This window comes from Cottoperca gobio, chromosome 3, assembly GCF_900634415.1.
Source record: "Cottoperca gobio chromosome 3, fCotGob3.1, whole genome shotgun sequence".
NCBI classification, from domain to species: domain Eukaryota; kingdom Metazoa; phylum Chordata; class Actinopteri; order Perciformes; family Bovichtidae; genus Cottoperca; species Cottoperca gobio.
In genome coordinates, this window is record NC_041357.1 from 27,086,939 (window position 1) to 27,102,267 (window position 15,329).

The 15,329-nt window shown below is 41.7% G+C and overlaps 1 protein-coding gene across 2 annotated transcripts in view; it reads left to right on the forward strand.

Annotated features, from left to right (window-relative positions):
- The window catches only part of hcn4 (hyperpolarization activated cyclic nucleotide-gated potassium channel 4), a 58,614-nt gene that overhangs the window by 30,940 nt on the left and 12,345 nt on the right, over nucleotides 1-15,329 (forward strand). For both annotated transcript variants that reach the window (XM_029456012.1, XM_029456003.1), the window contains exons 4-6: nucleotides 1,766-1,984; nucleotides 12,788-12,934; nucleotides 13,154-13,394. In XM_029456012.1, the coding sequence (XP_029311872.1) occupies nucleotides 1,766-1,984; nucleotides 12,788-12,934; nucleotides 13,154-13,394 (607 nt within the window). The remainder of the gene's footprint in view (nucleotides 1-1,765; nucleotides 1,985-12,787; nucleotides 12,935-13,153; nucleotides 13,395-15,329) is intronic.

Here is a 15,329-nt window from a genome sequence, read left to right on the forward strand (position 1 = left end):
TCGCTCAAGGTATGATGCATTTGGTTCATCATGCCTCGCTGCATCCCTGACATGCTCACTTGTTATATTTAATCATAAGAAACGACAGATGTTGCAAACCACTGTCCCTTGAGATGTTTCACACATTAGCTAATTTTAGCTTGTTTTCCATACCTGTGTGTGCAGAGATACACACACTCAGGTGAGGTGGTCCTGCTCGGGGACGGCGTCAGAACTGGGGATCGAACCGGCGGCCTCTTTGTCTTTCAGCTATCTGGATTAATAATCTTACATGTTATATCGCATGTGAAACCGTGACCATTTCCTCTAAAATCGACATTCCCTTCATCACCATGAAAGATGCATTTCACCGCTAGCTCAATATGCAAGTTGCACGCCGATTATTTTAAGTTGCATAAGGCTGAGCTGTCATATAGTGTAAAATGTCGCTCATCATTAAGGTACAGTACAGTATGCATGGATTAAGATTAGATTTTATATATTGTTCTGCAGCAGTGAAAAGCATATTGTATTTGAAAGTTGCAGAAATAATACATATGAAATATGAATAAAAATCAAATGTTTGTGTTGCCTTTTCTCTTCTGCTCTTAATAACGAGACCTACACACTTACTACCATTAAAACATCTCGCCTTTCATCCCATAAATGTTTTAATACATCCATCTCAGCACCTCTGACTCACATGCCAAACGCCTGTCACAAGAGGATTTCCTGCAGCTAAATTATATTCAGGCGTTTTCTGCTCCTCACGTTGTTCCAGCTCAGAGTCCCAAACGTGCACAGAGGTTGCGCCGGCTGCCTCCTCAGCTTTCTGTAGCCACAAACAGCCCTTTGCATCGAGGAGGCCCTGAGACGTGAGGATGAGCACTCATAATGTACTTAGTATAAAATCTCGTGTGAGGGATGTAGCCTCTCATTAACATCAAAATGCAGTTTGTTTTGTTTCTCGCAGTGAACACTGTCTAATTAATTGCATTATGTAGAAGAATGACTCTCAATGTGACGGAATAACAAATATATCTTTCTGAATTAATTCAAGCCTCGAAGGCAGCCACCTCTCTGATGGAAGGCTCCTCATGTTTAGCTTACGTTACCTGCTACACAAAGAGTTTGTATTGACTCAGTCACAGTTGGTTTGGCTCTGATTAGAATCATTAGGAGACAGTTCTCTGTCTTCTTTTTACAGTAGCTGTCCCATTATCTTGCCGGGTCATCACTCCTTACCTTTTCAGGAGGTCACTAATAAAATTGCTATCTCTCCCGACTTTTCCGCTGTGGAAATGAGTTTGAAAGCAATTTGGACATGTCACCCCCAGGAGAGAGTTGATATTGATTTGCCATGAACTACCACCGGGAACTAAAGGAAAATGGGCAATTTATCTACAAATGAGAAAACCTCACAGAGAAATCACGTTCTTCTAAATAGCTGACCTACTTTCATGCCATGCAAGCCTCTAGTGTCTCACGCTCCATCCGCCCTTTCTCAGGGCTCTGTTTTAGGCTGTTGCCCAAATGTTTGCATATTGAAAAGTATGTTTTACCATGCCGTCTGCTCTGTGTTGAATCAAGGCAGTCTGAAGAGGACGTCTGCCATTTGTTTTGTCTTAAGTAATTGGATGTGTGCGTGTATGTTTGGGAGCTGTCAGGCTGCTCATTGACCTTTTTAATGTGCCATCAACACCCTTATCAGAGAGTGAGCACGATAGAAAGATAAATGTTCCAATGTGCTCACCCTAACTCGCCCTCTCTCCTCTGTTTCATCCAGAATGACACATGGGGACAGCAGTACTCCTACGCACTTTTCAAAGCTATGAGCCACATGCTGTGTATTGGGTATGGCATGTACCCCCCGGTGGGCATGACAGACGTGTGGCTGACCATCCTCAGCATGATCGTGGGCGCTACCTGCTACGCCATGTTTGTGGGACACGCCACCGCGCTAATCCAATCCCTGGACTCATCTCGACGGCAGTACCAGGAGAAGGTGAGTGAAGATAATGTGTTGCTGACAGCTGTGTTGCCTCTTGATTTCTCTTGAGAGAGGCCAGTGGTGGTAAGGCAGGATGCTGGCTTGTCCTAACCTTAAGGCTTTATTTTGTTGTTTAATGTGGCCGCTCACCCCAAAATTGAATTCCCTTGATGTTTGTGCAGCCACTAAATACACACTGACATCCAGGTGTTGCAGTTTCAATCTCTTTCTAAAAAAGAATCAATTCTCTAAACTAGACTCTTCCAGTCTGATGCATTGGGCCCCCTTCAGTTCAGACAGCTGCCATGTCAACTCCAAAGTCAAAAGATAGTTCCCATAATGCTTTGGGAGATGCAAAGAAGAAGTATAATGTTGTGAGTTAGTTAACTCTGGGCTACCAGTTGGGCCCCATTCTTTTTAGCCTATATTTGTTTACATTTTGCCAAATTGGCACCATTAAAAATATGCCAAATGAGTTGTTAGAAGTTTCTATTTGCAATGCACCCAAGGACGTAGAGACAACTATCACTGGATTACTTTGATACTTAAAAGAAGAAAACTTAAAAGAGTGTTAATTTCCAGGCAAGTTTAGGCAAGTCACTCCTAATCAAAAAAATATGTGTATCATTTCTAACATGTTAGGATTTCAGATATGACAATTAATTTTGATGCAAATTGCAGCAATTGGGTGCAAAGGGTTTCACCTTTATTGCCTTTCACTTCACGCAGTACCGTGTCTTTGTTTCACGTGACATCTCTCACACTGCAGAAGAAGAAGAAACACTTTGGATTGGAGATGAACGGTTTGCACAGAAACACACAGAAAGCACTGATGCTACTGTAGATATTCAGGCATACTGAATGTCAAGTTGTCCGTACCTTGTCAGCTCCTGAAAGGCGACTTTTCTTTGGCTGGATGGGTTTTTGCTTTGGAACCATCCGGACAGAAACAGGAACCCCAGCCTCCCCAGTTGAGGGAAAAGAAAGCTCTGGCAGCTGGCCGTGAAGGCCTGAGTGGTGTTCCTCAGTGCCACGTCCTTCGTGGGCCCGGCGTGGGCGATAATGAGGAGAGCTGCGAGGTTGCCACATTGCCCACCATATGTGGTGCGGAGGAGATGGGAGAGGATGACCTCCAGGGAACGGAAGCAGAGGTTCCAGTGACGCCACCCAAATAAAAGAGGTGGAGTGGGAGTGAGAGAGGGCAAAGAAAATGAACCAGGCAGACGAGCAGAGGAACAGATTAGCTGACGTCATGGGTGAGTGTTGCTACATCTTCAAAAGGAGATAAAGGGCACTGGCTAAATTAACACTTCACTAATCTTGGGTGAGTAACAAAGAGATTAGTCTTCCACTAGATTCTCACCAGCTAGAAAGGTGAAAAATGCGAGTAGGTATACGACTAAAAGCCGTTTCTTGCCAGTGCCGTTCAGTGTGGGAATATTTCTTTATGACATGAGTTGGAACAAAATTGGTCAAACATGTATATCTGCAGGTGTTTAATCCACTGAAATAAACTTGCAAGCGTTCATAAGAACCCACAAAATCAGTTTTTATACATTTCTGTGCACATTTGTCGGACAGAAATCTGTCCTTGGTGTAAAACGGCTTTAATGCTCCTGATCTGTTTAATGAAAGGGGAGCAAACCATCTCCCCACTCAGCACTCAGCACTCTGCACTCGTCTGCTGCTCCGCTTTAGAGAAGCCTTGCTGCCAAGTAGACGGAACAGCTGGTCTGCCTCAGCACCAGTCTGCATGTGGTACCAAAGCCATTTGCTGCCGATTCTGGGATCACCCCCTAAGGCTCCCTAAGAATCCCCCAGCCTGCTAAAAAAAAAAGGCTCCCCTGTGCTCCCACAGCTTCCCACGGTGCCTGCCTGCAGAAAGGTTATTACTGCAGACTGCAATTAATTTTCAAGAGTGCAAATTCTCTCATTTATCTTTCCACATGCCTCAGTGATAAGGCGCTCTCTGAGTGCACTGTCACTACGTGCTCATCTGGCTGTGGGAGTCAGATAGTAGTAATTTCTACTATACCCACTCCTCCCTTCTTATCAGGGTTAGTTCCTTCAAAGACATAAAGGTTTTTTTTGTCAGTGGCCCTCGCATCAGTTGTGTGACAATGGGATCTGCTTCCTGGAGATTTCACTCTGCTTTTCCGTGTTAGACTAATACCATAATCCACGCGCTCAAGAAGTGGACAATCCATTGGTCAATCCCTGGAGTTCTGAGAAGACAGGTGGCTGTTTTCAGATGCCCACAGGGACGCCGTGACAGAGACTGTTTCTGTTTCTCCACAGCAGCATGTAACAGGTTTAAGTCTTTATAAAGAAGCGGGATATACGGCACACTTTGGGCTATCTGGACACTCTGCGTAAACTGCTTTGAAATATCAAATAGAAACACTGTTCAAAGAAGAAATGCCCTCTCTTTAGATATTTACATATTGTATAGTGGGTACTTTAAATAAGAGTTTATATTAATCTGTGCACTCTGCACTTTTACGAGTGTTATTGAACTCACCAACCCAGCCTCAGAGTGGGTACTCAGAGTACAAGGACACGGAGGAGCTTCAGTTCTCATCAGAACCAGTGTGTGTGTGTGTTTGTAAAACATTATACGAAGCAGGATCGCACAAAGTGCTTGTCCGTGTTTTTGGTGTGTCGTGAAAATTAAAGAGGAAAATAAATGACTTTTAACTCTCAAAATGATGTTTACCTAAAGCTCTGCCATGAAATGTATTCTTCATCCTGGTCCCATGTCTTTTGTTAATTTCTAAATCACAGTGTTCAGAAGAGACACTTTTAAAACTTGGCGTGCTGACTCAACACATGCAAATCTGATGTTGCAGATTACACCCCATGAAATATGAAGATTTAGCAGTTTGCAGATAGGAAATGCTGGAAACGCCACGTTTTGTTTAGTTTTCTTGGCACGCTGAAATGGATCTCTGTAGTTTGCAGTTTTTTTTTTGTTCAGAAGCCAAATATGCCCATGTTGATATTCCAAAGAGGCTGTGAGCAACACTTCAGAACTGAATTATATTTGCATACCCCATCCGTCTGGAAAAGTAGCATGAATAGTGACTTACTTATCTGCAGCGTAGCCACATAAATCACTGGCATGTGTTTCGATACTCGTGCTTATTACACAGTAATTATAACAATGTGGATAAGTAGAACTCGGTAGCCCATCCGTCCAGTTGGCATGCAGAAGTGATGTCCAGGTACCGGTTACACTCAGATGGGAAACAAAGGAGTGAAATCCCCTCTGGGGGACTATTATGAAGAAAATCAGTCTATTAGGGAATCTGAGAAAAAGTACAGACAGGAAAAAGGAAACGAGGGAGAGAAAAGAAGAAGCTCTGCTCTCAAAGATGGTGGAAATTATCATCAGAAAGGCTGGGTATAATCTTTCCTGAATAGAATTCTATTACAATGTGGCACCATGTGATAAATGCCCCGGCTGTCAGAAGCTAGCAAGCTGACTTAAATGAGCTCTTAAAAAGGAATCAGGCAGCCTGTTAACTGTTACACAAAGTAGAGAGCCCAACAATCACACTAAATACAAGAGGGTGAAGTGTGAATCCAGCGGAGATGAAAAATAGCTTATTAGATTCATTTTCACTCGGTTAAAAAATATACTCCTGATGCCAGTCTGTGTGTAAACGGAGCCTTTGGTGCAGAATGTTTTCAACCTGTTTGCAACTGCAATTTGTTGCAGATGCATCCGACTGCTGCACGGGTTAGTTTGGCTCCACATCAGATCTGAGTGGAAAAGACAGGTTGAACGTGGTGTAAGCTTTTCCTCAGCTCTCTCACTGACTCCCATGTGCTCGACGTGCAGTATTCACGCTCTAGTCTTTGGACTTTACTTACATTTTCAAATATACATGCCACGGTATGTTCATGGGAAGTCTGTACTCCCTGCGAGTGGTGCTCTGAAACGGATTCAAATAGATTGTTTTGGCAATTCTTGTTCAAATTTAAAGATTGTTAATCTATAAAATGGGCGGAAAATGTCCTGACGTGAAATGTTTGCATTGATTGTTTGGTCCAAATAACAAATATATCACATTTACAATGATATCAATGATAATAAAGAGAAAAGGCAGCGAAATACCATCCTTTGAAAGTCTGGAAGCATGTATTGTTCGGCATGTGTTGCTTGATAAGTGATTCAACCAATTAGCCGAATGTCAGAGGAACTAAATGGTTATTCTTCTAAATGGTTTCAGCATCGATTATCCATTAGTAAAATAAGACTTGAGATGTGAGGCACAAGAGAGATTGCTTTTTATTTTTCTGTTAACCTTAATTTGATAAACCGTGACTCTACAGGAGCATAATGTTATAATAGTGTAATGTAATAGTATTAGTAGTATCCATTAATCCAGGGGACCAGTAACATCGCAGCATAATAACCTGTAAATAACCACAACTCCACATGTTCCCTTCGTTTTAGTGCAAGAAAATGTTCAAATGTTACCTTTTACTAAACATTATGAACAACCTGAAATCTCTTAAGAAGAAAAGGAGCAATTTCAACGTTTATCATTTACACATGTGTGTTACAACTTACTAATCACAGTGTATCTACAAAGGCACACAACACATTTCATCACAGGTATCTGGAACAGTATTTTACTTTATGATCAAAACAACTCATCTTTACACTTCGCAAAGTCATCCCGCCGGCCGGATCGGACCCTCTGCCGGGCCGCATGTTTGCGTTACTCTCCCTGCATTAATCTGTTGGGGTCTTTCCATACAGTCTTTGGGTCTCTCATCCCCACATTGAACTCCTGTCATACCCAGCGAGCAGTTCTGTTGCACTACAATCTAAAACATTGTGAGCTGGAATGAGTTAAGCATCTGCCAAATTCCCTGAAGGATTCCTCCCTCTTGTCTCGGGCATGTTGAGAACCACAGCCACACAAAGAGAATTACCTCTCTCCTGATTGGGGGCACAAGATGGCTGCACATGTGACTGTGCATACAGGGTATGCCTGCCACTCCAGCTCTCTGTAAGCCGCCGCTTATCTGTCACTATGGCCCCTCTGCAGTGGAAATGTATCCAGAGATGGGGATAGGGACACCAAACAAAAGAGATAATCTCGTGCATTTGTAGGTGACTTGTGATCCATGTTGTCTTACTTACTTTATAGAAGCTCTCTGATCCTTTCAGGTTTTTAATAGTATATTATGAACATTTTTCAGCGTGGGATAAGTGAGTGTTCTGTTTGTTGTTGGTAGTTAGTGATGAAATCAGGGATGCCCAGGAGGGACTTGAATATGAGTAGCGTGTTGTGGCATGCCAGTCTCAAATGGCTTTAGAAGGAAATGGCAATGGGGTGCTGCAGCCCCTCCCCTCTAAGTCTCTAATTAACACATGGCAATTAAACAATGCTCTTTGGGGAATAGTTGATAAGAGGCCCAAAGCTGATTATTTGTGGGTGAAGAGGCTCTAGAGATCTTTTGTTCCCCCACTTCAATCCCCCAATTAAGACCTTTGGAAATACAGTAAACAGTCATCAGAGGAGGACTATATTTGCACTTAAAGATGCGTCCCTTCCTTCGCTGTCAGAACTAGTAAAACATGCAATTTTAGTGTTTTCCATACTTAAACTAAATATTTACTCAGTCTGTGTTGATTGATTTTTAACGGCCTAAGAAAACAGTACAACACGTTCATCCAACGGTAACTTTGTGGTGCCTTGCAGAGGTTAAGTCATGATTTCCTCTTAAAATCAACCCAAGGACACAGCTGTCAACATGGTGAGCAGCTTAAGTCTGATTCTGCCTTACAGTAAGAGTTGTTCTCATTAGTCTGGACCTGACTGATGGCATTAATCTAAACCCTGTTACATTCCCTTTTCCTCCCTGTCTGCCACACAACTTTAACTGCTGAGTCAAGGACTGTTGACATGCCCCAGAGGTAGTAGAACAGTAGAACCACAACCAAAGGAGAAGTGCAACCAATGTCAGTGTACTGTATATTTAATATGACGGTAAATGTATGCTTTCTGCAGGATCTGCAGTGAAGATGGTCATACCTACAGACGTTAAGTATTTTATTAGACACGCAGTAGCAGCATGGTGTTTGTGAAGACAAGTGCCAGGTCCTTTTTTTAAGTAGGCTAGGATGCACCATAGTGACCATTAATCACTCTTTAAATGAATGCAAAGGTTATGCAGAAGTAAGGATCATTCTGAGCCCATAAATGTGTATTTCACAATAATCGGAGCATTTACTATTAAAGTGCAGCAGCTATTGAATGAAGAATAATAATAATAATAATAATAATAATAATAATAATAATAATAATAATAATAATAATAATAATAAGTAAATAATTTCAAAGAAGGGACTTTTAATGTTTATTCATTGTATCTGATAAATAATATTTTAATTGACTATAATAATAATAATAATAATAATAATAATAATAATAATAATAATAATAATAATAATAATAATAATAAAAGTAAATAATTCCAAAGAAAGGTGAGTTATGGGACTTTTAATGTTTATTCATTGTATCTGATAAATAATATTTTAATTGACTATAATAATAATAATAATAATAATAATAATAATAATAATAATAATAATAATAATAATAATAATAATAATAAAAAGTAAATAATTTCAAAGAAAGGTGAGTTATGGGACTTTTATTCATTGTATCTGATAAATAATATTTTTATTGACTATAATAATAATAATAATAATAATAATAATAATAATAAAAAGTAAATAATTTCAAAGAAAGGTGAGTTATGGGACTTTTATTCATTGTATCTGATAAATAATATTTTTATTAACTAATAATATTCTGAAGAAGCTTTTATTGCAGACTTTATGTTCTTAGAGGCTCTTTTAACTAAACTGCTCACGACGACAATGAACATGCTGCGTGAATGACAGCTCAGATTGGCTGTGAGATATGATAGCTGTCATTTTGTGAGATCAACTGTCTCATAGTAGCAAAATATTTACTGCAGTATTTAAACCGCTCCCCATGCGAGTTCGACTGCGAAACACTGAGCCGACATTAGTTGGAGCGTTCTCTAAAACTCATTTTTCACACGAGCATTTTTGGGTGCAAATATTAAAGACTTCAGCAGTATGAGGCCACACCTGTTGACCATGCAACACAAGGTTATGGAGTAGGAGACGGGGAACAGTGGAGAAAAATAAATGTTTAGAAAGTATAATTAAGTGGCTGACATCTCTGCTGGGAAATGAATTATTCATCTTTTATGTGGTAAGAATTTGCATCCGCTTGGAGAGAAAATGGAATTTGTGGGGGGAAAATGAATAGAATGATAAAAAGCGTAGACGGACACAAAGAAAGAGAAAAGTAGGGATAGGAAGCACACCAAAGAATGGACATGCAGAGAAAGATCAAAACTAAGAAAAGGGAAGGAAAGGATTTGTGGAGATGCAATCCTGTACAGCTCAGGATGCAGAGCATGCCACTACTGTAATATAATAGACTCACTCACACACACACACACATGCACACACACACACCCCTCTCTACTGTAACATACTTAGAAGACGGCATGTTAAAGTAAAGGTACTTTATATATACAGAGGCCCAGTTCAAGAACTTTTTTACTTAAATGGTTGTGGTTACAAAAAAAGTAAAATAATGCAGCATTCATTGTGTCATTGCCTTTTATTATGCTAGAACATTTAAATATTCATCTTCAACAGCCAGACATTGCACGAAAGTTTGTCCAAATCTTTCTTTGAAGGAATACTGAACTTATTTGCCAACTTGATGAGAAGATTGATCCCATATTTATATATATCTATTAAATATATCCGATGATCTTAGCGCAACAACTGGTGAAACGACTGCAGTTTGTTTATTCAAAAACCTAAAGTGTGATAGTTATGTAACTATTTCTCGTCTTACTTTGCTGATTGCGTGGCAAGAGGAGTCTCTGTTCCGCTTGTAGGCAGATTGTGTTGCGTTCGGACAAAGCTCTAGTTGTCACCCCATGTTTCCCGCTGTGCTAAGCTAACATGCTGCCGGTGGTTACCGTACAGATAAGAAGCAGATATGAATATTTTAATCTAACAATTTAGTCAAACTAAAGCAGGATGGAAGGAAAGAAAGGATCATTTCCATGGTTCTCATCAGCTCCTGCAGCCTGAACCCCCCCTGGCTGTCAGAGTGCAGGGCTGATGGTGGAATGATTACCTCCTTAATGCTGACAATGATTTGATTTAGCCAAGTAGAGCAGGGGAGCAGGGATTTTCCTGGTGACAGTGTGATGGCGGCGGTGCTGCAATGGGATAATTTCCCATCCCGGGGGGGTGTTATTAGTCCAATCACAGCATCAGGAGATTGCCGTCCCCCTGTGGTGGGTGTCTTTACATCCCTGTCAGCTCCTCCTCTCAGACTCAGCAGTGATTAGTAAATATGAAATGCCTTTGAGTGAGACACTGAGCTCCTGTATGTAGTACAGTCGTACTCGTCACAATAAGACATTGTCGTGCGTTTGTTCACCTGACGAATGTTCATGCCAGGAGAATCAAAGTGGAACACGCTGCAAAGCTGAGGATAAAAAGAAGGGTTGAGATGATAATCCACGCCTTTGAAACAGAGCGCCATGCTGTGGCATGTCTAATGCAGGAGACATTAGACAAGACGCAGAATGTGGGTTACACCTGTCATCTTCACCCCGGCGTCACGTGCAGACTAGCCATCCTCGCTGCACTACTCTGCAGCCAATGGGCAAAACTTCTCTTCCTATTTCATTATCAGATCAGTAAATGCTCAAGTTTATGCCAAAGGGATTGTGGGGATAAAGACTCCAATCTTTACCCAATGACAAAACTCATCCGTCTCTCCGCAGACACACAGACCGGACATGTAAAAGCTTCTCTCCCCATCGTATTCGTGCTTCTTCAAGTGTTGAGCCTTACACGGCATCGAGACGTACAAGTCAAATATTTCACTTGACATTCCTAAAAGAAAATATATTTGAAGTATATGAGATGAGCAACTTCATAGTGTTGGACATACATACTGTATGATGCAGCTAATCTGATTTATGTGCAGCATTTGTGGTTGCAGTGCCCGTGTGTGCATGTGTTTTTATATGCACACAATATACCCTTTCACTTGCAGATACGTGTTCACCTTGCATTGTTTATTATTCTCTTTGTGCAGCTAATCATGCATTACAAATGACGATTACAAGCTGGGGCATGCAATAGTTTATAGCTAACTGGACGCAGTCGATGGAGCTGAGTCATCTCTTTGCACACACTGACTCCAGACTGTTTTCTTTGCCTGTGAGGGACTCGAAAGGCTCTGGTCAAACAACTAAAAAGCATCTAAATTTGGCAAAGAGGGGAGAAAAAAGAGAAGATTGTAAAGGCTTTCAAACACAGCAGGATGTCTGTGTCAGTGGGTGTTTGGCATCTGATCAGACTCGATCCAAAGTGGTTGTAGAATACAGTAGATTGGTCTGCCTGTAGGTATTGTAACCCTCGTATGTGTTTATTTACAACTCGTGTCACATCTCTTGTTCATTTTCAGAAAGCCTGACATCTTTTCCGCTTGACAAAAAAAACAATTTGACTTGCATGAAACAGCTGTCCTTATTTACTGTGCTATATTTCCAAAAGATTGGTCTTTTGATGCTCCCCTGCAAGATTAGTGGTGACTAGGGTAGTAGAGTGGGATAACAAAGAGGGAGACATCTGAGGTCAGCCATGTCGTTGAGTGGTAAGGCTGTTGGCAGAATAGAAATGGTGATCAAAGAGCACCTCCACCGTCGCCCTATGAATGGTTAATTCCTTTTTTTTCTTTCAATGAGGGTCAAGGATTCTCCCTGTTATTATTCCCGGGGTGCTCTCAGTGTGCTTTGATCTGCATCTCTGCTTCCTATACTGTAGCATCAATGAAAGGCCATCCAACACAATTTAATACTTTTTATTTTTTTTAAAGCAACATAAAGACTGGAGGGTGCAGACACACACGCAGTCTTACACACACTGATAGGTGTGTCTGGTGTATGTTGTGTTTGAGGAGCGACGGGGCTTCGTTTGTTACTAATTGCAGCAAATGTTTGTAACAACTACAGTAAATATTGTGTATTAGTCATTTCCTACATTTGTATGCTTTGTATGTAAAGCAAGATATCATTTCTGTTTAGTATTTAAGTATTATGTATGATGTAAAACCTATAATATGCTTATAGAAACGCAGAAACATTTAACACGCATACATAAGTACCTGCATTAACACACACACACACACATACGCACACACACACCACGCACATTGTCCTAAGGTTGTTTTATTTGTCTCCTGTCATTGGTTGGTTTAATAATATGGATTTGTAATCAGATCATCACATTTCTTCCTTCGTCCACCAGCCTCCAAATACACACTAAATTAAAGACGCTGCACTCTGCTGCAACCAGTTATGTGATTCATGTATTATTAGATTATACATGTGATTGCAAAGAATTGTAATGCTACAAATGAAATTTGAAAACCAAAAATAATTTGTCCCAAGTGCTGTTAAATGATTAAATACATCCCACTTAGTACATGATGTCCGATTGCTTTCTGTCTTTTGAAAGACAGCCAGACTGTGAGAAGCCTGAAGACTGGAAACGCACTATCTTGTTGGGCGTAACCTACAAGAGCCCGGATGGCCCGCGTGTATCCTTCTCAATATCCTTGTGTGTGTGACCTCAGTGCCAGCTGTTCCCTGTGGCTGTGTGTGCTACAGCACTGTGGCCTTTGAGTAACATGATTGTTGTGCGTCTCTGTGTCCCTGCAGTACAAACAAGTGGAGCAGTACATGTCCTTCCACAAACTGCCAGCAGATATGAGGCAGAGAATCCACGACTACTACGAGCACCGTTACCAGGGCAAGATGTTCGACGAGGAGAGCATCCTGGGAGAGCTGAATGAGCCGCTCCGAGAGGTGAGATGAGTTTTCCTGTCTTCTGCACATGTGATGCTTTCAGCTTTTTTTTTTTCTCGAGGCCAAATCCAAACGGGAGGGAAACACGTCTGCACATCTGACATTTTTGATGTTCTAATATCCCTCTTGTCTGAAAATTGTTACAGGCCAATGCCTTTTGTAAAGCGCCGGCTCTTCTCTGCTGTTCTTGCTAAATGCTCTCTCTGTGCATTCACGCAGGAAATCATCAACTTTAACTGTCGAAAGCTGGTGGCGTCCATGCCTCTGTTCGCCAACGCCGACCCCAACTTTGTCACCTCCATGCTCACCAAGCTGAAGTTTGAGGTGTTCCAGCCCTTGGATTACATCATCAGGGAGGGCACCATCGGCAGAAAAATGTACTTCATACAACACGGGGTCGTCGGCGTACTAACCAAAGGCAATAAAGAGACCAAGTTGTCAGATGGCTCCTACTTTGGAGGTAAGACAAGCTGGCGCTGCACCAGAAGCACAAACTTAAAGGTCACATACACACACATCTTTCTGTAGAGCTTAAATCTGCTCTGTTAATATTAATATGTCCCTTGGTACCTTAAGATGTTGGCTTGGGCTTGAATTTGTATTTGTGAGGCATTTGGATAATACTATTCTGGCTCTGATATTAGCTTGACGTGAGCATGAAGTAGTATTTTGTGCAGCGCTTGTCACCTCACTTAAAATTCTGCTTCATGGTTTATGCAAGACTTTTCTCTTATTCCACATCATGAGCTGTCTCTTAAATGTAGGGCAAACCAAAATTAAGAAAACAGTACTTGCTGCAGCACAAATTAAGAAATATGTTTCCAAAGGTCAAAGGGGTCAGAAAGCTGCGAAATTACAAACTATGTGAACGTTTAAGACTTGTGCAATAACCCAGAGTTGTTATGTACTTAACGCGTCTTATGTTCACGATCAGGGTCAGATCATGCGTATCCCTCTCACGGTCCTACAGAGCCTATGACACATGTAAGAGACAATGCTGCCATACTGCCCTCTCCAAATGCCAATTAATTCACCCAGTGACAGCGTATCATTTAGACTACACTGTTAAGTAATGAGAAATGGTGGCAAAGCATTTAACAGCACATGACCTGCCTGTGGAAGTTTAATTACGCCTTGCCTGCTCAAGTCCATCTCCATGCCCTCTCTCCGGGGGTTCCAGAGAAATAATGAAAAGATGGCAGGCAATCTATCTCTACACATGCCAGACCTAATCAACATTTCAGACAACATGGCCCCATCTCTCTTTAGGGCCATGTTGTCCAAAATGTTTCCTCCTTGGGTCCCAGAATTCAGATTCAAAGAGAGCTCATAGACTTGTTTTCAGCACAGGCTTGGTGGCAATGGCACAGTTTGTGGGACCGCTTGGGCTTTTCACCGCTCAAAGACGCTAAACTGCTCTCGGCATCTTAGTGCATTACAGTAGCTGTATCTACAGCTGTAACCCTTTCCTTGAGTAAACATGAGTAGTGTTACCAACAAAAGTGCAAATGCACTGGTTTTGAAACCGAAACAGGCTTTAATCTTAAGCCTTGGATCTGTAATTATTTTCCCCTCTTGCGCATTATAGGCACAAGGCTTTTGACTCCATTATCCTGTGACTATTCCTGGCAGTGCCACTCCTCTGGGGTTGGGGGGGTGGTAAGGGTGGGAGCTAGTGAGGTAAGCCTAGAGCCACTGGGAGTTTGTTACCAAACACGAGTTAGTCATTCATGAAATTAATTGGTGCAGGATCAGCACAGGGAGTATGTGGCACATGTGAATTTCAGTGTGGCTGTCAGAATCTGCGAGCAAGAAGTCTAAAGGAATAAGTCTTTTTTATAACATGTGCAGAACACGAGGGCCGGCTCCACGTGGATTGCTTGGCTTTGACTCCTGTGAATGTGGAGCAGCAGTCTTCTTCTGCTTCTTTTTTTGTCAAACAAACTTGGCGTCAGCAGTCTACAGTTTACAATACAGCAAATGGCATGAGTATATGCTCATCAACATCTCAGCAAACTCATGCACCGTAACTCATTTCATTCATAGACGACCTGAATTATTTACACAATTATATACTCCGCAGTCTGCTCCAGTTTGTTAGCTGTTGGATTAGCTCGAGCCAGAGAGCCTGAAGTCTAAAGTGGACACGACATGTCCTGGATGGGAGCGTCGGCTGGGCACACAGCGATCCAGTGGAGAGGGGAAATGTAATGTGACTGCAGTACTAACGCCAAGGGACACATGGATCGCTGCCAAGCGCGCTCTCTGGACGCTGCTCTGGGCTCAGAAAGCAAACATGCACCCTCCACCACCGCCTCCACTTCCCTCTTTCTCTCCTTATAGTTCAGTATTGAAACACTTATCTGAACAGCATCTCCGCTGCCTTCTCAGTGCC